Genomic DNA, 21,667 nt, shown 5'->3' with positions numbered 1-21,667 from the left:
AGAACTTTGGGAAACAGCCATCTGTGGGAATAGGGTCTTTGCGAGTGTATTGACTGAGGTGGGCATACTGGGTAAAGGTGGCCCTACATGCAACAAATGGTGTCTTGACAAGATGGCAGCCGTTCAGAACCACACAAGGCAAGGGGACATAAAGGTGAGGATGGGGGCTAAAGTCAAGGTTACTGGGATGGCTGCAGTCCCAGAAGGAGGAAGAGGCAACTACCCCTCAGAACTGCAAGTTCCACTGACACCTTGATTGGGCTTTTGTCCTCGGATATTCAGGAGGGCACATTTCCTGTGGTCATGATTGGCTTATTTTGCTAGAAGGACATGGGAAACAAACATGGGACTCCTGAGATGTGGGTCTCTGAATGAAGGAAAGTTTCCTCCTTAAAGTTTATTCTCAGGGTGCACTAGGATGCTGTGGCTCCGGCCTGTGTGTTCTCTGGACTCTGGAACATGACACATGCTGGCAAGAAAGAGGCAGCCCTGGGAATAGGAGACTGTCTCCCTGTACTGGTGGAAGGGCTGTGAAGAGCTGACTATATAGTCATGAGCAAGACTGACTCCGATGCCCTTGGCCTTGGAAAACCTGAATTCTTGATAAATTCCAAAACTGTCATTTGCGTGAGCTAGAATCCTATGTTTAAAGTGTGAGCTGTCTAGAGACCGAGGTCCCTAGGCCATGCACCCCAAAAGCCTGTGTTAGAGGCTCGGCTTTGATGTGGCACAGAGGTTGGTGGTTATGGTGGTGGAAACTCTGGGGTGGGAGACAGTGTTATGGCTTCTGTCTGTGACCCACAAGGAAACTTAAGAACAAGGTCTGTGGAATGGGTGAGGAGATTAGACCCCTCGTTCGCTGCCTGTAATTGCTCACTCTCCCATAACACCCGCTTGTATCTGCCCCTCTCCCTCGCAGTCAGGAATGTGAATACACTCAGGGTGTCCGCGGGACTATCTCTTTCCATCACGTCTGGGAATGTGGCTCAACAGAGTCAAGGGACGGGGTTAAAGAGTCATAGCGAAAGGGTATCTGGGTGTCCCTCAGGCAGAGAGCATTGTCTGAAGGGGGAATTCCATGAGTTTGTATCTTCCAGGTCAGAGGTTGGCAGATGGCCTGGTGACAGCCAGAAGTCTGAGAACCTGCCACCTCACAAGAGGAGCCATACAGGAAGTTCTTCTTATTTTTCACTTGGATGGTGACCGCAAGCAGCTGTGACCATCAAGAAGTTCTGAGCCCATGGGGATGCGATGGCCGTGTGGAGGAGGCAGTGTGGGGTGCTTTGTGGTACTCTCCTGTGCCCATGAACGTCCCCTTCTAGGGCTGCTGGGCCATCACGGGTTTCTGCAGAGCACAAACACACATATTTATTTAGGTGTGCACATGGCTTCATGTGCAAAGTGTATACACATATGTAAAAAAACCCCTCAGTTATGTGACAGATACAGTTGTAACAGAGAAACATACAAATATAGGTCTTCACACCGGTGAGGATCTAGACACAAACTTATATATATGTATGTACACATGCATACACACATGTTGGCACACACAGATATACACACCAACATGTGTACATAGGTATAATGTATGCATATACGGAGAGACATGTGATGTAATACAGACACACACATAGGCGTGTATATTGACATCCATGTGGGCATGCAAAGACATACATACCAGCATGTGCATGATACATGGGTACAGACATAGACATAGGTGTGATTGAAGAAAAGCACATGCAGGTATGAATACATTTGGATCTAATCTCAGACATTCGAATGTGTGCACAGTATACAGGTACATATGCAAGCTCCTGGTTCTATTTGTTTATGTGTGCACACACTACTCAGTTGATTGTGTTTGCTTTGCACCAGCCTTAATGGATACCTTGCTTTTTTTGTTTGTTTGTTTGTTTGTTTTTGTCTTTTAAAACAGGGTCTCTCTACATACATAGCCCTGGCTGTCCTGGAACTCACTATGTAGAGCAGGTGGCTGCTTTAGAACTCACAGACATCCATCTGCCTCTGCCTCCCGAGTGCTGGGATTAAAGGTATGCACCTCCATGCCTGGCTTTCTTGTTTTTTTGTTTTTTTTTTTAAATTTCTTTAGTTTAACCTCTCTGTAACTCTGTTTTCCCAGATATGAGTTTCCATCCACTGTGTCCATGGAAAATACTTGAAAATCCAGAGCTTTTGAAGGCAGGGAACTTGATTTAAAAGCCTATAGAGGGTCAGGATTTAATTGGCAGGCATGCACTTTATTGTCCTCAGTTCCCTTTGAGAGAATACCACCTCCAGTTATGAGGGTCAGGCAGACTCATTCCAGGCCTCAGTGTGTAGTATAGGGTATCCCTGCCTTAACGTGGACATACAGACTCCTGCAAGGGCGAGGTCCTTGAATGTCTTTCTACTGTTTCTGCATCTTTACCTTGTGACACTCTGGTTTTTAAACAGGGAGTTCATAACCATGAAAGGCCATCCATGATTCACGTATCCCCCAGAAGGGCACACACAGTGAGAGAATGGATTGGGGTACTGGCTTCATTCTGTCTTTCTAAGAAGATGAGTTTGCAGGGTGTGGCAGGTTCCCTGAGCCCCTATATGGAAGCTTTCTCTGGAGCCTGGCTGCAAGCCTGCATGGCTGCCGCCTCCATCACTGTGGTTTCTGCCCCTGGCTGCAGTTCTGCCAGAGATGGGGAAGGGAATTTATAGACGCCCTGAGTTATGTTAGTCAGTCACTTTCTGTACATGAGTTTACAGATAATTTACAGAATTTACAGGGAACAGTGTGAGCAGAGGATTCCAGGACACAGAGATCATCTCTCCTGAAAAGGCCTCGAGGTCAAAGCACCTACACAGTGGCAGAAGAAGGGCTGGGGACTTGAGGGCTGCACCCCTCCCATCATGAGATGCCCACATGGACTTGATTAGGATTGGTGCTGGGTGTAGAACTCAGCTAAAACTTGCTTGCTGAGTACTCATTAAATTCTCAGTGACCACAAAGAAGTAAATAGTACACGGAGACCTGTCTGATGTGGGATGCCCTTCTGTGTGCTGTGAATATGTTTTACTACCATTGGCTAATGAAGAAGCTGATTTGGCCAATAGCCGGACAGAATAGAGCCAGGTAAGAAACCCAAGCAAAGCATACAGGGAAAAAGAAGGCAGAGTCATAGAGATGCCAGCAGCGGCCGGGGAAGCAAGATGCCAGGTAACAAGCCACAAGCCTCATGGTAAAATATAGACTAATAGAAATGCATTAAGTAGTAAGAGCTAGTTAATAATAAGCCTGAGCTAATAGGCCAAAATATTTGTAATTAATATTAAGCCTCAGAGTGGTTATTCGGGAACTGACAGGTGGGAGTAAAACTTCTAGTTACATTTGTCCTTGGAGGAGGCTCCATTTGGCCTGTGCAGGAGGCTGTTATGAGGAGCCGCATGCAGAGGACAATGGCTTAGGCCAACCCTGAGGCTACGCATTGAAATATCTTTCCCCAGAAGTCATTAATATTCAGCCTAGATAGTAGGTGGAGTCAGACAAACATTTTAGATAAATACTTAGGCCATCCCAAGGAAACTACGGTTTTCCCTGTGGCATGGGTGACCTACGCCAGGGTTGTGTGCATGCTGACAAGACAGCCTGCCACCAAGCTACACCTTCAACCTAAGGCAACCTTTTAAGAAAATAATAAATTTGGAACTCAGTCTTCTTGGACAAGGTTTGAAGAATTGAGCCAGGCAGACGTCTGCTCAGCCTTGAAACTAGAAGGAAGTTGAGGTGAACCTTGGACCGTGCACTGGGTTGGCGAAAAGGGGGTAAGGAGAGATATGGGGGCAAGGTTTGGTATAGCTTGGATGTAAGGTTTCCTTCAAGGTTCATATATTGGAGGTTTGGTCCCAGTGTGGTGATTGACTTTGATGGGCGGGGCTTAGTGGGAGTTCTCTAGGTTGTAGGGCTCATGCCTTTGGGAAGGATTAAAGACAGCCTCGCTAAAGCACAGGGTGGAGAGATGGCTCAGTGGTTAAGAGCGCTTCCGGCTCTTTCAGAGGACCGAGTTTGGTTCTCACACACATCTAGGTGGCTCACAACTCCACTCCAGAGGATCCAATGACCTTTTCTGCTGATGCCCACACACATGGCACATACTGGCATATACTCACACAGACACACACCCTCACATAGATACACATTTTTAAAAGTCTGAACCTGTGACTCCAGAATGATCCTCACTCTCCCGTCTGGTGAAATGATCTCTCACAGATTCCCACCCATTACAGTGTCTGCTAAGCAGCGATGCTGACATTATGTTCTTGAACTCTGCAGAACCGTGAGTCAAGTAGATCTAATTTCTCTCTAAGTAGCCTGTCTGCCTAGTGTATTTCATTACAGCAAGGAAAATTAGACTAACATAAAGTGTGTTTAGGCCTTGATTAGGGCACTTATCACTGTCACCGTGAGTTTTTCCAGGGTGAGGGCCACAACCTTGTCATCTGACAGGTCACAGAGGAACCACTGGGCATGCTCCTAACTCAGTGCCGGGTTGGGTTGTTCTTGTGTCCAGGGCTCGTTTCGCTGAACTGAGGGCCTCAGGGGTCAAATGAGGGTCTCGAGGGCTCACCCTCTGTATGCAGCAGCCCTAGCGGGCTTGAGGGCTTGCTGGAGAGCAGCCTCGCAATTTCTGGATTGGCCCCTTTCCAGAGCTGAGCCTGCCCCTTGGGAACCAGGTGCTTAATGATTCTGCCACTTTTTATTCCTTGCTGTACTTGGATACTTTAAAGAAATGAGTTCAGTTCTTATGCAGATTGATGGTTACCCTCACCTGCCACCTCTCTTTCGCTCTTGATTAAGGCATTAGCAAAACATGAAGCTACAAGGTCACATGGAGAAAGGAGACATTACCGCAAAGATGTGTCTGGCTGTCCCTCTCTTCCCGTTAGGGTTCCTCTGTGTCAGCGAGCCACGGTACACCGATTTCCGATCGAAAGAACCACCATCTATGCCTTTGGGAAAATAGAGAGGAAGCGCATAAACAACCAAAGACCAATCCAAATGAATTCTTCTCTACCTCAGACATTGGACAGCGGCGTTGACAGCCTCTGTTAGGAGGGTTCACACTGGGACACACTTGGCAAGAAGCGCTCAGTGGTTGTATGGTTGTGTGAATACCAGTTCAGAGGCTTCTACCTCTTTTAAAGAGTCAGGGCCACTAAGAAAGGAGGCAGGGCAAGAAGAGGGTGGGGCCAGTGACCAGGAGATGGGGCCAGAAGGAAAGAAAGGGACCAGTGAGGAAGGAGGTGGGGCCAAAGCTTTTAGGTTGCTGGAACTGGAGCTTGTGTCCTTTTTCTCTGGCTCTGGAAGAATAACAGGGGCTTAGGACACTTAGGTCAGGGGATATCTTCTGTCATGTGGTTTTGTGACAGGACAAGGGACCTGAGGGGTGCTGGGACTCTGATCTCAGAGCAGAAGTCTTTTAGGCCTGTAGCTGCAGAGTTGAGGGCCTTGGCCTCCAGCCTTAACCAACTGTTTGTGTTTACGTGGGGGGAGTGGACTTTCATGGTTCAGGTGGGAATTTCTTGATTGAAGGAAGTGGGGCCGGCTCGCAGTACTCCGGAGTCCCGATGGTCTCTCCAGACCTGTGTTCAGTGATGTGCTACACATCAGGCCTGCCTGCCAAGGGGCTTTGGGGCTCACCTCTGTCTTCTTGTTGCCCACACTCCTGTGTTTGGAGGTTGGCAGAAGCTTCCCTTTAAGATTAAACTGTGGTGCTCTAGAAGCCCCAACATTTCAACAGCAGCTTCTCATTGTCCCCTCTCTAAGTTAACCCTGACTCGGAGGGCCTGGGGTACCAGCCCTGATCTTCAGGTGAGCCAGATGTGTGCTGGGACCTCAGTGGATGCAAAGAGGAGTCTCTTCCTGGGCTCTGCTTCTCATCGGCAGGAGGAAAGGGTCCTCCTCCACCATAAACTCCCAACACCCAGTGTGCTACCCAAGTGCATAGGGGGAAGCACAGACTCGACCCTCTGAAGTCACAGGCCAGAACATACTTCCAATCCTTTGAGTTTCTCACAAGAGTTTCCACAGTTATAGAAAAAGTAACTGGTGCACTTCCATGTTCCCAGGACAAAACTGATGTCCTTGTCACCACGGAGACTTCAAATTCTTCTAACTGCCTGATAGTCTGCATTTTCTGTAGGGACTATTTATACTGAAGCCGTGGAAACACTGGCCCTACCAGTGCTGCCTGTGCTTGCTTTTAAAGCTACTCGAAACACCATGCATGGGCCCTGGGGTGGGGTACAGGAGCCTTTTTGAGTGTTCTAAAGAGACAGGGCCTAGGGTGGGTTCCATAGATTAGGGAGGCGTGTGCAGAGAGCCTGGCTGCCTTCGTTGCTCCTCTGAGCTCATTTCTCAGTAGCAGCGAGGCAGGAAGGGGAACAGGTCACTCTTACCTTGACTGCTGGGGGAATACTTCCTCTTCAGGAGATAGGGGAGCGCCGTGGCCTAGGAGGAAGAGAACATCCCTGGGCATTCCTGAAGTGTAATTTGAGCTAATTTGGGATTTCTTTTTTTTTTCCGGGTTTTAATTACCAAGGTCACCTGTTTTCTATTCTCTGCCAAATATTCGAACTCCTAGTATAGACACACTGTCTGTAAATCATGCGCCAGTGCCTGCGTGGAAGAGAAGCCAGGGAACTGCCTGCTTTGGGTGGAGGGTTGGAAAGAGTACAGGGACCTGGGTTCGAATCACAGTGCTGCTGCTTACTACCCCACGCTAGAACCCATCCTCTGTGACTGCCACTCTCTTCCTCTGTAACACGCACTCATGGCTGTAAATGGTGCTCCCTGTGTCTGCTCTTCCTCCTCCTTCCTGTCCACGTGTTCCCCTCTCTACAACATGCTGAGAAATCCATTCTCTGTCTGACCTTTTCAGGAGTGGAGAGAGCAAATGTGCTTAAAGAACTGAGCCAGGGAGCCTGGTGCTTGACAGAAGTTCCGTATACCTGTGTTCCCCATCTTGGCACCTTGCTGGGATCTCTGGGATTTCCCCATCAGGGGCTGCCCTACTCCCCAACTCTCTACCCCCTGACCCAGTCTGTGGACTCTTCGGGCATTGCTGTGCTGTTGGGTCTCTCTCCACACCCTCCTCTTCGGAGGGAGTTGCCTTGGAAGGCAGTGGTGGACGGTACCTTGGGCACCTTGGCTTGGTCCTCAGGGTCTGCAGAGGGGTCCTTGGGGATCCTGTCAAGTTTTTCAGTAACCCGGGGAAGAAAGATCTGGAGACCAAGGAAGAAATGTGTCATTAGCGTCTTGTTGAACCATGACATCCAAAGTGGGAGTCAAGCAGGCACGGTGCAGGACAGTGGTCCCTGTAGGTACTGGTCAAGCATGCTGGGATAGAGTGTAACACTGCACCCCATTACCTCCTGAGGTTCTAGACAATGTTTTGGAAGATTGGTTTAATTTATTACATTTGTTCATGCTGCATTTGTTAGCTGCATAAAAATGTGTTGCATTTGCCTTAATTAAATAAAATTAACCTGTGTGCAGAGAGCCGTGGCTAGCAACTGGTTGATAGGAAATGGCAGGGAGGCGTTTAGTATGGATTTAGTTTTAGTTGGGGAGGTGTGGAAGGGAGTGGCTTCCAGGATGCCAGCAGAGAGAGAAAGTTAGTCAGTTGCTACTGTAGGTCTCTGAGCTTGCAGGTTTTCATGCTAGCCTTTGAATCTCAACTAACTTTAACGCCAGCAGCGCCATTGTCTGGGGGAACAGAACTCCCCCCAGGCCACAGCCTTAGCGGCCAGGCTGCTAGGAGTTTGAAGCTGTGACAAAAATAAAATTACAAGGCTATGGAGTCAGAAAATTAAAATGCACTTTCCAGCTGGCTTTTTATGCTAACAAGCAATTTCTTGCTATAGTAGGGACTTGAAGTTACATGGGGGAACTCACATGTGAAAGTTACATATCTATCTATCTATCTATCTATCTATCTATCTATCTATCTATCTATCTATCATCCATCTATCAACCATCAATCATCTATCTATCTATCTATCGTCCATCTATCAACTATCTATCTATCTATCTATCTATCTATCTATCTATCTATCTATCTATCTATCTATCATCTGTCAATCACCTATCTATCATCCATCTATCAATCATCTATGTATCTATGTATCTCTCTATCAGTCATCTATCATCTATCAATCATCTATCTATCTATCTATCTATATCTATCATCCATCTATCATCTATCAATCATCTATCTGTCTATCTATCTATCTATCTATCTATCTATCTATCTATCTATCTATCTATATCTATCATCCATCTATCATCTATCAATCATCTATCTGTCTATCTATCTATCTATCTATCTATCTATCTATCTATCTATCTATCTATCTATCTATCTATCCATCCACCCACTTATCCACCCACCCACCCATCTATCTATCTGGAACAACACAATGACTGGGCAGTAAGGATTTAATCCCTAACCCTACCTAGGTAGGTGCTGTAGGCCAGTCTTCATTCTTCTACCCCAATACCCCCACCATTGCTCTCTCTGTCTGAAGCCTCTGACTGGTCTTGGGGAAACATGTTAGGTTCCTGTCACTGGTCTAAGCACAGGTCCAGCGGCACGAGCCTTCCCTTCAGTACCTCCAACCACACTCATCTCAAAACGGTCATTGAATCAAGTCTTCCATCACCAGATGAGGTTTGACCACCCACATTGGGAGCTTTGTATATGAATGGGGTGGGAGGGCACTATATGTGTAGGCCAGAGAACACCCTTGTGTGTCACCCCTCAAATGTTAGCCACCATCTTTTTTGAGATAGGGTCTCTTGCTGCCCCATAGCTCACCAAGTAGAGCTGGGTGGCTGACCAGTGAGCCCCAGGGGTCTTCCTGTCGCTGCTTCCCCAACCCTGGGATTGCAAGTGTGTACCAGCACCACCTTGCCTGGCCTTTTATTTATCTTTTTCTGTGTTATAAATTCTGAGGATTGAACTCAGGCCATCATGCTTGTGTGTCAGGTATTTTATAGATCTCTTGTCTTCCCAGTCAGGGCTTTTACGCCATGGTCCCTGGGAGGTCCTAGGGGACACTGTGGGCTACTGAGGATGTCCTAGGGGACACAGGCTTGATGTTCCACACCTCACCCAACTCACTGGGATGTTTGACTTTCTCCGGGGTTTTCCTGAGGGTTTCACCGTGAGCCCCGCTGCCCTCAGGGCTGCAATCCTGGACTCGATGTCCGAGACCTAGAAAAGAGAGGGACAGACGACAGACATGACAGACGACAGGGAGCCAGATAGATGTCACTCAGTGTTCCATCTCCGATCATAAAGATCAGAATCACAACCATGACCTGGTCCTGGAATTGAACTCGGGGTCTTGCACATGCTAAGCATGGGGTGCACACCACTGAGCCACACCACCGGTCACTCCCTCAGTTTACCTCCGAGGTTCCCATCTACCATCCTCTGGAACGTTTTCTCCACTTCCCCATCCCTGTCTTTGAGTCTTGGGGTTTCACAGTTGGTTCATGAGCTTACTAAGTATGACTCCACCTCGGGGCCTTTGCACGTTCTGTCCCCTCTGCCTGTGCTCCAATCCCCTAGAGCAGTGGTTCTCAACCTCCCTCATTCCATGTTCCTTTAATATAGTTCCTCATGTTGTAGAGACCTTCACCTATGCATTTATTTATTTATATGCATACATTTATTTCATTGTTACTTCATAACTATAATTTTTTCTGATGTTATGAATTGTAATGTAAATATCTGATATACAGGATGTCTGATAATGTGGCCTCCCTAGGGGTCGTGACCCACAGGGGTTGTGACCCACTGCCCTAGCCCTTTGGTGCTGGATTCTCTCCAGGGTCCCTCCACCACCTTCTCTAAGCGTCCCTCCCTGGGCATTCTGGGATAAACCTCCATATTGCCATCATTACTGTGTCATGGTGGAATTATTTGGTCTGTTCCCACTTTTTTGTTATGTGTCTGCTCCCACAAAGAATATAAGTTCTACAGAGGCAGGAACTTGGTTTCAGGTCTTCACAGCTGTCCCCTATGTGATCTGCCCATGTCAGTCACATTTCAGAAGGGAGCCCTTGAAGGAAAGGCCTGGGCCTACCTCAGCCCTTGGAGGTGAGAGGTGCTGGCTCACACCTCCCTTTCTTGGGCTCTGGCAACCATTTGCTGATGAGGGCAGGGGCCCTGGATGTCCCCATAGCTTGGGTGCAGGCCTTCTTTGTTTACCGGACTCCAGGGGGAGGACACTGCAGTCTGCAGTTGTCCCTGGAAGACCTGTACACGCTGGCTTGGCCTGGACCTGTGCACTGTTGATGTCTCTCCCCAGAACCCGACCGAACCCTACAGTCACGGCTCAGGCTCAGAGGAACCATCTGCCAAGTTCAGGTGTGAGCCCTGCTGTCCTAACCTCTCAGTCTGGGTCTGGGTTCTGCTCATAGGCTGGGGGATGGTGACAGCATGTATCTTTCTCATGACTGAAAAGCTTGCCTGTATTCCCCAGGTTGAGCGAGGAGCAGCAAGGTGGGAAGGAGCAAGCCCTAGGCTTGCTCTCTGTCCTATTCCTGACTGCCAGGGGGGCTCTGTGAGCCCGCAGGTGTGCTGCTGGCTTCTCAGACCTCTGCCTGGGTCCCATCACCAGGACATTGTCATCCTTGGGGAATTTTGTCTAGGAGATGTAAGGCTACCTCACTCTCGGATTGTTGAACTTCAGAGGCTGCCATGGCCACTCTGTCCTCCATCTCTGACAGTTCTTCATCTGTGCTCTTTGTAGTCTGAGTAGGGTTCCCGGGCCCCTGAGAGTTCCTTCCCTGTGTCTCCATGTGCCCCATGTCTGTGCACACCTAGGGACAAGAAGGGTGACACTGGCCATTCATAAAGCAGATCACAGGCTGCTGCCTCACTGCTGAGCCCCCCCATATAGTCTTTTCAAATCCCCCCCTTCATCCGTGTGGTCTTATAAAGTCCCCTGAATCCTGTAGCTAGTTAGCCGTCACCTGAGAGGGTGGGTGGCTACCCAGGACTGTCACTCTTGCTCTGCCCTTTGCCTGGGACCGACAGACCTTACCTCTGGGGACACGGCGTGGAGGGTGCCACTTGACTTGGTCTCATCTTCTGATGAGGTGCCAGGATCACTGATGTTGCTGGTCAGCTCCTCCAGCCTCTTCCGGAGAGCTTCCTCCTCTGTGTCTGCACTGGGGTTTGAGTCCGCAACTGGTTCCTGACAGGGCCAGGCAAGGGGCTCAGAGGCAGCTTGGGGAGGTGGGCTAGCCTGAGAAGACTCCAGCACCCATTCCCATTTAAGACCCACCCTTTGCCCTGCTTCCTCATGGCCCCAAATGTTCACCTGGATAAAATAGGCACATACAATTTATTGTCTCGCCATTACAAGGTACACACATGGCTCAGCTCTTCGTCATGTATCTAGCACAGCCCTCTCCCCACAGAACTTTCCCCTCTTGCTATACTGAGTCTCCACCCCCTCCGAACACTCACTCCCCATCCCTCCCCCGGTTCTAGGTGTCCATCACATTCCTGTCTGTCTTCCTGAATCTGACTTTGCTGGGCTCCTCGTATGAGCAGCATCACATGGTCTGCTCTCTGGGGCAGCTTATTTCACCGAGCCTAAGTTCTCCAGGCTGACCCATGTTGTGGTACAAGGCAGAGCACATCTCTCTTTTAAGGACGGCCCATCAGACCACAGGGTTTGGACAAGACACTGAGCTTTTCTTGGGGGATGTGCTCATACGTGGAGGGTAGCTCCTCCCTACACTGCTCCCTGATCCCATTGAACCCACAGCTCTTCCATTTGTTTCCAGCTCTGGTCCTACATCCATGGACCTCAATTATAGCCCTGAGCATTTGGCTATGACTCATGGGGCTGGGGACAGGGGCTTCTCTGGTTCTCTGCATTCTCCCTTTGTGAGGCTGAGGTGTGCCACAATGGGGATATCTCAACACTGCCTAGATATTCTGTGTTCCCACAGTGCTTTGGGGGTCTAGCCTGGGCTCACATAGCAACAAAGACATTTTCCAGTTATTGCGAGTTCAGGGACAAGGTGGAGGTGTCACACCTTATCTTCATGTCACTTTTGCAACCCCCCTCAGGTCAACATCAAGTTGCAGAATGTTGCTGACAGAAGAAGGGGAAGGTGTCAGTGTGTGGTGACTCAGTGGCACCATCCTTCATAGGCGAGTCTTCTTGAGTGCAGATCAAAGGAGGCAGCCGGCATGGGAGCCCGTCTCTTTGTCTTGATGAGATTTTAAGAACCTGGAATATCTATTTGCTCCGACTGGTTAAAAAAAAGTCCAAGAAAGACCACATGTGTGTCTCAGGCTGGCTTTGGAGCCTAGACAGTGGCCATTTCTTTGCTGCTTGAAGTTACTTTCCACTGTGATGTCCTTCAGCCACAGGACCTGTAAGTGGCATTATGACTTCAAGAGAAGTTGGGTCATGAAGGGACTGGCAAGGAGCTACCAAGAATGATGTAACCACTACCAGCTGGCCTTGACTTAGGGGTGGGGAAGAGGTGTGAGATTCATGAGTCTCTTCAGTGAGGTAGTGAAGGCTGGGGATGCCGGTCCAGCTTCAGCACCCATGGTGTCTACATCTGGATGAAGATTCATCTCACAGGAGTTTATGTGATACCTACCCATACTGTGTCACCTTGTGATCAGCCTTGGGTGGCTTCATGTGGGTGGGCTACGTAGGAAACCTCATTTATCCGTCCTTGGAGCACTGTGCACCAACCAGGCAAGATCTCTGAGACACTTCCCCAAAGTGGACTTTAACCTCCCTTAAGGGGAGGTTGTGGGCTGATCTCACATAGCCTAGGGTATTATTACCTGGGCTGAGGGTGGCAGGACCACATTCTCCAGGTGGACCAGCAGGTGCTCCACAGCTGACATGCGCTTGTTCAACTCCAAAATCTGCAGCAGAGGAAGAGAGGAACAGTGGTCTGGTTATAGTGGAGGACCTCTCTGCAACTCCCACCAGCACAGGGGTCTTCCTCCTCGTCCCAAATCCAGTTGTGACACAGCCCTGGAGGTTAATTGTGAAACAAGGCCTTTCTGACACCAAGGGTGCTGGAACCGAGAGAGGAGGTGACTGGGGTGGGAGGACCATGTAGGAGAGATGAGCAACCCAACCAGACCTCAAGGCAGCTGAAAAAGGTGACCGTGCCTGTCGTTGGGCAGCTCCTGTCACTGTCCTGGCTGATTAGCGCAGGAAGATGTGCATTAAGCTGGACACGGTGACCAAAGTCATTAGGTAGCAAGAGCCCTGGGTCGCTTTTGACCCAAAGCACAGCTTCCTAATTTCTTTGAGTCACCAGACTCTTGAGTCAGCGAGTCTATTAGCTCTCAGACAGAGCCCGGAAAATCAATTCCTCTTCGCTCTGCTTCCTCGCGGGCGGCCTCTCCGTCCCGCATTATCTCATTTACTGCTCGCCTGGCCTTATGAGAGGGAAATGACACGCACAGGGGTGGGAAGCTGCCATTGTTGCTGGGTAATTACCACGGCACTGAGGACGTGCAGTGGGGGAAGACCGCTCACTGGAAATGTCAGCGCAAGCGTGTGTGAGCCCTGTGCTCATGCTTGCCCTCGGTGGGCACGACTGAAGGTTCACATGGCGTTTGTTGTGTTGACAATGATCGATATCCTCAGTGGGCTTCAGCACATAGCCTTTGTCTACTGGCCAGGAAGCACAGGTGGGGACTTGGAGAGAGCAAAAAGTGCCAAGACTTGTCATTGCGAATACCACACGGGGTGAGGAAGAAAGCAATCCACTAAGGAGGCTGGGAAGCAGGAACTGGCGAAGAAGGCAGAGGCTCAGAGGGGCCAGCAAAATAACAGACAGGGCAGTTGGCTCAGAGGGCTCAGCGGTGACTTTCTGGTGAGGCCCTGGCTGTAGCTAGGCCCTGTAGAGAAGCGGGGGCCACCAGGCCTGTGATACCCACAAGGAACTCAGGCAACTCCAACTTTGGCCTGGTGGCTGGAGCCTCTGGGACTTTGCAGACAAGCCCACCACACAAAGGGTCTCAGGAGGGACCAGGGTTTCAAGTAGAACTGGACTCTCCCATTTTACCAAGATGGAGGCAAACACAGGATGAAGATGAGCAGCCTCCCTTTCTCTGTGGAAAATAAAAGGCCTGGCTGTGGCAGGGACACCGTAACCCAGCACCTGCGAGACTGAGGCAGGAGGATGGCAAACTTAAGACCAGTTTGAGCTACAAAGAGATAGCCTGGGGCTACAAATCCAAGGGCTGGGGCTGTGTGTGACTCAGTGTTAGAGAGCTCAGTGACCTAGCAAGTTTGAGGCCCAAGGTTCCATCTCTAGTCTGGGGTGGAGATTTCTCCCAGTCTCTCATGTCAGAATTCCCTCCTTTACCCATTTCCTGTGTGTGTGACCATCATAGCAGGTTAAATAAGTCCTGCTCAGGCTCGGAACTCAGGACTCAGCCTTTTTGAAATGCAAATGTCACCATCTCCTGCAGGAAGGAGTTTGGCTTAAACCTTGCTTGAATGCAGAAATCTATCTCTTGTCTTAAAGGCAGGGGACACAAGTTCTTCTCTGGACAAATCAATATTATATGGCTGTCTCTTGGGGACTCTGATTTCAATCTTGGTGACCATATAATCAAAATTAATTACAATTCTGTGCATTATCATGGAAGAGCCAGGTGGTAACTATATTTTAATTTCTTCTTAGAGATGGAGTCTGGCTGTGTAGCTGAGGCCATATCCTTCTACCTCGGTTTCTCAACTCATTTGATTAGCTACCATGCATGACTTCTCCTTCCTTCCCTCCTTCCTTCCTTTCTTCCTTCCTTCTAACATTTTGAGGAACTGGAATATGTTGTCAACTTTACGTTACATAAATCTACTTCAATAAAGCATGTATGTATGTATATATATACATATATTCCTTTAATATAGTCAATTTTATGTCTAAAAGTGCAGAAAGCAACTTGGTGTAAAAGAGAAAAAAAAAATCCATCCAGAGAAACACAAAGACGGAATTCTCTCAAACCCCACTACCTGCGTGTCAGGCATAGCCCGGGCCCTCCTCTTGGAATGCTGGGAAGCTGCCCTGGGATCCTGGAGACTGTCTTCATCAGAGGTGTCCACATCAGCCAGGTACTGGGAGGGAAGCTGTTTGCTTTTGACATCATCTATCCCTTTGGAGAAAGGTGGGGTTTGAGTTTAGGGAAGGGTCAAGAGCCCGGGAACACATTTACCCCTTGCTGTGTCTGGTGCTCCGCAGGTCCCACCCTGGGCTATGATCCTGCCCAGAAACTGCCCGAGTGACACTGTAATCCCTCCAACGCAGCCTGGGAGACCCTGTGCCAAGGATACCCCAAACCCAGTCCATACTCTGACTCCCTGTGAGATCACACTTGTCGTTGCTAATTTAGTGTCCATTTGGCAACACACGTGACTATCTCATTTAGTCCCTACAACTTCAGGGCGAGCTAGACATCGCTGCTTTTCCTAGCAGTGACAATGAGGGGCAGGGAAGCCATATGACCTGGTGGCAGACCATATCATCATGTCCGTGATCTTGGGGACAGCCTGCTCCATCAAGAGAAGAGCCGGTCACATCCTGACACTCCTTTCTCCCCATCCCCACTCTGATATCCCCCCACCCCCCATCTAGGAGATGCTGTGTGGGAAGTCTTGTGTGAGGATCAATGAATGTTGCTGCCTGGGTTCCACTCTCAGAACCTCCCAGGCACAAGGGCCTTTGCTTGGCATTGCTGGGTCTTCTCCTGCTTGCCTCTTCCACATGATCCAGGGTCATGCCATCATGGGAAGAAATATAGAGTCTTATCCCTGGACAGACTTAGTCACTCACAGTTCTGGGAACAAGTAGAAGCCCATTTCTATCCCTAGGACCCTAATCCTTGTGGGGAACCGAGGTTACAGTCTCTAAGGACCAACAAGGAAGCAGGAGCAGACAGGTCTCCCAGCAGCAGCTGCGCGTGTGCGGATGGAAGGCGCGCTGCGGCTGTGACCTCATTAACTCTAACTTAATCCGCATCTGAACTGCTGAACCCGGCACACCAGCACCCTTGGGCGTAGGAAGAGGCATCCTCAGGGATTCCACTTGGAAGGCTAAACGGTCTGATAAAAATCTAATGGAACTGGTTTCCTTCTCTGGCTCTTTGTTTCCTGATGAGTGGGACCAACTCTGCTGATCTTCCAGTGTAGCTTTGGACTTGGTGGAACTGTAGCCGTTTTGAGGAAACTGACATGTCCCTACCCTATATCAGTGGCAGGGGACTGCAAATGGCTTAACATCTTTCTTGCTATTTCTAGACATCACAGGGAAGCCCTGAACCAGGCAGAAAAATGTCCATGAGGTTGGCAGGACAATTACCCGGAAAGAATTGGCCAATCTGTCTACATAAATTAGGGGGAGGGACTGGCTTCTTAGAGACTCCTACCTCCAGAACCCCTCAGAAAAGAAGTTGGCTAGAGTACCTACCAGGCATGGCTGTGGCCCCTAGGGTCCTCTTGCAGGATGCTCCAGGTTGGTCCAGCTCCGTGTGAGCATCATCTCTGGAGAGCAAGGAGCTACATGGCTGCTCTTCTGGAGTGAGGTGACACCCCAAAGGCCCTGCCTCAGTATTCTCCAGGCCCTCGGGCTCCAGGGAGGTGGTATCCTCAGAGTAGGGCTCACCTGAGAGGGACTGAACGCATTGGTTGTCAGCTTTGGCTGCTCCGATGGTACTGACTGAACACTAGACCGCCATCTGCTCTGACATGCTGCTCTGCAGCTCTATTTCCTGTCTCTGTGCCAAGAGCATTTACCGCCCTCCTGCTTCATGTCTGTGACACCAGGGTTCCCTGGAACACTGGGCCCAGGCATCAGACAGGAGACGCCAGGGGCTACTCAGAAAACATTCATGCCAAGATTTTACTTCTTTCTTCAGAGAGAGGACACGGTTACTGTGTCTACTATAGCGGTCCTTGAGGGTCAGAGGGTCAAAGGGTGGAGGTGAGGTTTCCTCAGGCTGAGGGGTCTTCATGGTGCCACTGTCCCCAAGGGATCTTGTATTGAGGGCTCCCGGAAGTCACTGACCCAGCATCTCTATAGTTTGACCTTGGCTGGTGGAGTGGCATGGGCTCTGGGGGGCGGGGGAGTTGGAGGAGCAGGGTCTATGGCCCAATGGGATTAGGGGCTGGCTTCTGTGACCCCAGTGTTCCCTTAGGGGCTGACTTCTGTGACCCCAGTGTTCCCTTAGGGGCTGGCTTCTGTGACCCCAGTGTTCCCTTAGGGGCTGACTTCTGTGACCCCAGTGTTCCCTTAGGGGCTGGCTTCTGTGACCCCAGTGTTCCCTTAGGGGCTGACTTCTGTGACCCCAGTGTTCCCTTAGGGGCTGGCTTCTGTGATCCCTGCTCTTTATCCTCTCCTTCCATGAGGGTCAGAAGGCTCAACCCTGCCTAGCTCAGTCCCTCACTGCCCGAGCCCAGGAGCTGCTGGAGGGTTCACAACAAAACCGGACCTGCCTGGCCTTGTGCTACCCCTTGTCCTCACAACTCTTTTTACTGCCTATCTGCACGTCTCGTGCATGCCAGGCATGGACTCTCCTCTCAAAACCAACCCCGAAAGGTAGAGGTTATCAGCCTTCTTCCGAAATGAGCAGATAAGGCAGCAAAGACTTTCCAAGGACCAAGGTCATATGGCTAATGAGCTGGTGCGGTGATAGCATGTCTTTACTCTCAAGACCAGCCTCGTCTGACAATGGAATGCATGATGTCCTGACTAGGCACAGGTGCAGCACAGTGCAGGGTCCTGTCTGGCTCCTTAGCAGACGCCATTGTCCATTCTGCCCTCCCAAGTCTTTATTCTAGGCCGAGCACCAATCCTCACATCCCAGGCCCCCGACTCACCCACCTGACCTTAGTTCCTGCCTGCCCCAACCTCTCCAAGTGTTTACTCAGTGTCCTGAGATGCTGGCCTTGGGAGATGTGAAGTTTCTGAATCCTGTTCTTCCACATCCCATCTCCAATTATCTCCCTCTCGAGAGTCTGATGAGAACAACTGACTATAGGACACTGTGTCCCCAGGTACAATCCAAACTAAGGCCCAAGCACCTACCCCTCAGCTCTGGTTCCTAAAAGGAGTGGGGGTGCGTGGGCAGATACCAGAGTACACTGACCTGCAGGCTGTGTTCTGACTCAGGGACAGAGGACAGGCCCAGGGTATGGCTGCAAGGCTGCATGGAGTGTTCTGAGTCTTCCTCAAAGTCCAAGTCACTGAAGGAGAGCAGGCGCTTTTTCTTCTCGAGGTAAGATAAGCAAGACTGGTCAAAACCCAGCCCCTACTCAGCCTCCAGACAGTCAGCAGCCTCCCCCGAGGACACCCACCTTAGACTAGAAACTGAGCCCCAAAGCAGCCCTGAGGTCGAAGGTGGCCCAGGAGCCCATAGTATCTGTCCCATCAGAAGCGACACTGTACCCAGGGTTCTAGTTGTGCTGTAAGGAAAGTGAGTTCTTGGCCTGCCAGGTGCTCCTAGGGTCGGGGCTGTGGCAGTGCTGAAGGTACCCCACACCGAAGGCATCCTGGGACTTCAGGTATATGTAGCTCATTGACTATAGGTGGAGGAAGGTGACCACTCTATCTGTCTGTCTGTCTGTTTATCTATGTATCTATCTTCTATCTATCTATCTATCTATCTATCTATCTATCTATCTATCTATCTATCTATCTTCGATCTATCTTCATCTATCTATGTATCTATGTATCTATCTATGTATTTATCTATGTATGTATGTATGTATGTGTCTATGTATGTATGTATGTATGTGTCTATCTATCTATCTATCTATCTATCTTCATCTATCTATGTATCTATGTATCTATCTATGCATGCATCTATGTATCTATGTATCTATGTATCTATCTCTCTGAGCATTTCTTTACAACTGCTACCGCCCCTCAGTACAATTACTCTGACCCTTTAAATGCATGTTTCACTGTAGAATGCTCTAGACCCTGGCTGGGTTGTATTCTGTGAGGTCAGCAAACGGTGTGTGAATCAGATCTTGTGCAAAAGATGACTGAGCGTCTCCGGAGCTTTTCTCAGATCTGATGATCTGATTCTGCCGTGCTGTTGTCACCTTCGAAGGGTTCAAGGCCAAACTCACACTCTCCAGCCCATGTCCTTCTCCCTCTGACTCACCACTGCCATCCTGTCCCCAAACCAAGGCACCACCTGACCTGTCTTCACCACCAAAAGTGATTTAAAAGATGAACGAGAAGAGAAACAACCACTTCTAAAGACAAGTTCCTGATCTGGAAGGTGCGAGGGCCACTCCCATGCAGGTCCCTTGAGCTATCTGGACACAGGTCTGTCCTGTACACTCTTTGTCACGGCACCTGGGTGTCCCAGAACTCCAGTCAGGCTAGGCCCGGCAGTGGGATTTGTCCATCTGTACCTTGGAGTTTTGGAGCTCCGAAGTGAACACTGGGTTCCCATGCTTAGGAGGGAGGGCCCCAGGAGGGAAGGGCTCAGGAGGGAAAGGTATAGGAAGGGAGGGGCTCAGGAGGGAGGGGCTTAAGAAGAGAGGAGCTCAGGAAGGAGGGGCTTAAGAAGGGAGGGAGGGAGTCCCATGCTAGGGATGTGGAGCCACTGAGGGTGCAGAGGTTCCCAGGTGGGTATGAGATGGGGGTAGGGAGAAACGCAGGAGCCTGAGGTATGGGCTCCTTAGGAGGAAGTGTAAGGGAGCTGAGAGGCATAGGGATGGGAAGCAGAGGCATGGCCTTTGGGGAGAGAGGCAGTGCCTGGGAGGACTTACTTTGGTGTTGAGGGGCTGGGCCTGGACCTCCGCATCCAGGTCTCCGTCCTCATCCGTCTGCTCACTGTCTCCACTCCCTTCCCCCAAGCTTGGCTCAGATCCACCTGCAATATACAGGTGCATGGCTCCACCCTCGGAGGGCTAGACGGGGAGACCACTTAACTGTCTCTCGATCCATCCAGTCATTCTTCCACACCCACCTGCCCATCTGTGGTGCTTTGAATGGCAATGGCCCCCATAAGCTCATATAGTTGAACACTTTTCCCCAGTGGGTGGAACTGTTTGGGAAGGATTAGGAGGTGTGGCCTTGATGGAGGAGGTGTGTCACTGAGAGTGAGCTTTGAGGTTTCAAAAGACTGATACCATTCCTAGCTACCCTTTCTCTGCCTCGTGGTTGTGTCTCAAGATGTGAGTTCTCTCCTGTTGCTCTAGTGACAAACCTGCCACCTGCCTGCTGTCATGATTTCCACCATGATATGGTCATAGACCCTAACCCTCTGAAATCATAATCCCCAAATAAATTCTTCACAGCAATAGAAAAGTAACTAAGACCTCCTTCCTCCTTCTATTCCTCCCTCCCATTCTTCTTTCTTCTATTAATGTATCCACCTATCCATCTACCCAGCCAAGTGCCTGGGTACTACCATATACCTGCCCTTCTTCCTTAACTTTCCTTATATCTACCCTCTGATCCATCCATCCATCCATCCATCCATCCATCCATCCATCCATCTAGAAACCCTGCATACTGTCTTCTTCATTTCCACAGCAGGATACTGTTCTAAGGTGAGCCAGGCCTCAGATGGCTCTGGTTCCTCAGGATGCGACCTAGTTCACAGTGTTATTGGTCAGTTTACCCCACTTTCATCCCTTATCCTGCCTGTGGCTCTGCTGCCTATGAACAGCCACCTGGGAAAGTGCTGGAGGGACACAGGGGACCCTCTTCCTGCCTTGTACTTTTGGGCTCCCGGGTTGTGGGCCTGGGAGGCTCTCAGGTGGATTTTTCTCCTTCTCTCTACCAGCCATGCCTGCTCAGGGTGAACCTGAACCTTAGGGAACAAGATGGATAGAACCACTTTTGTAGGGTGGCAGAATGGGAGGGGTCGGTGTCAGCAGAAGCAGGCTTGCAGGCTGTGGAGGCAACGGCTGACTGCCTGGGGTGACATCAAAAACTACGAACCTTTCCCCAGCCTTCAGGATCCTTCCAGATAAGACTTCTGACTTCTCTCTACGCTGAGGACACAGGTCTGAGCTACACCTATCTGATCAAACATACTAAACAAGTCTGAAGGGTTTCCCACATTCCTGCCACAGACCAGGGACACCCTGACCTCACTTGCCTGGGAGAACAAAAAATTAAAAAGGAAGACAGCTGAGGCCCCACTAGTGACACAAGTAAATCCTGTTGTCTGCCAGGAAAACCCGCATGCAAACATAGGGCTTTGGTAAGGAGGGGATGCTGGGTGCCTAGCAACAGGCGAGAGCCCATTCCTTTCCCCCATGAAGGCCCATGAAGCCCTGCCTGGAAACAGGCCTTGCTCAGAGGGTCCGCAATGACACCATTCATGCCCAGGCTGAGTCAGCTCTCAGAACAGTAACTTTGCTCTTTTGGTTGTTTTTATTTTCTTTTAAGAAAGTCCCCTCTAGGAGGTCGATGTGATGGCTTAGCGGCCAAAAGCACAGACTGTTTATGCAGAGGATCTGGGTTCAGTTCCCGACACCCACACTGTCCACAAGCACCTGTTACTCTAGGTCCAGGTGCTTTCATGAACTTCTCTAACATCCATAGACCTGCACTTACATGTACATCACACAC

The 21,667-nt window shown here is 49.9% G+C and overlaps 1 protein-coding gene across 2 annotated transcripts in view; it reads right to left on the bottom strand.

Annotated features, from left to right (window-relative positions):
• Positions 1-358: 358 nt before the first annotated feature.
• Positions 359-21,667, bottom strand: part of Mlph (melanophilin) — a 43,259-nt gene continuing 21,950 nt past the window's right edge. The window contains exons 5-16 of one of the 2 annotated variants that reach the window (XM_048441806.3): positions 19,852-19,955; positions 18,213-18,335; positions 16,535-16,739; positions 15,085-15,224; positions 12,891-12,974; positions 11,113-11,265; positions 10,733-10,888; positions 9,180-9,272; positions 7,192-7,278; positions 6,454-6,505; positions 4,904-5,004; positions 359-1,345 (exon numbers count right to left, since the gene is read on the bottom strand). In XM_048441806.3, the coding sequence (XP_048297763.3) occupies positions 1,319-1,345; positions 4,904-5,004; positions 6,454-6,505; positions 7,192-7,278; positions 9,180-9,272; positions 10,733-10,888; positions 11,113-11,265; positions 12,891-12,974; positions 15,085-15,224; positions 16,535-16,739; positions 18,213-18,335; positions 19,852-19,955 (1,325 nt within the window). In that variant the 3' untranslated portion in view covers positions 359-1,318. The remainder of the gene's footprint in view (positions 1,346-4,903; positions 5,005-6,453; positions 6,506-7,191; positions 7,279-9,179; positions 9,273-10,732; positions 10,889-11,112; positions 11,266-12,890; positions 12,975-15,084; positions 15,225-16,534; positions 16,740-18,212; positions 18,336-19,851; positions 19,956-21,667) is intronic. The other variant, XM_048441807.3, reaches the window with a different exon arrangement.

Source organism: Myodes glareolus, chromosome 1, assembly GCF_982192425.1.
Source record: "Myodes glareolus chromosome 1, mMyoGla1.1, whole genome shotgun sequence".
Taxonomy (NCBI): domain Eukaryota; kingdom Metazoa; phylum Chordata; class Mammalia; order Rodentia; family Cricetidae; genus Myodes; species Myodes glareolus.
Note: the sequence above shows the minus strand (reverse complement) of the source record. Positions and strands in the feature narration are given on the sequence as shown.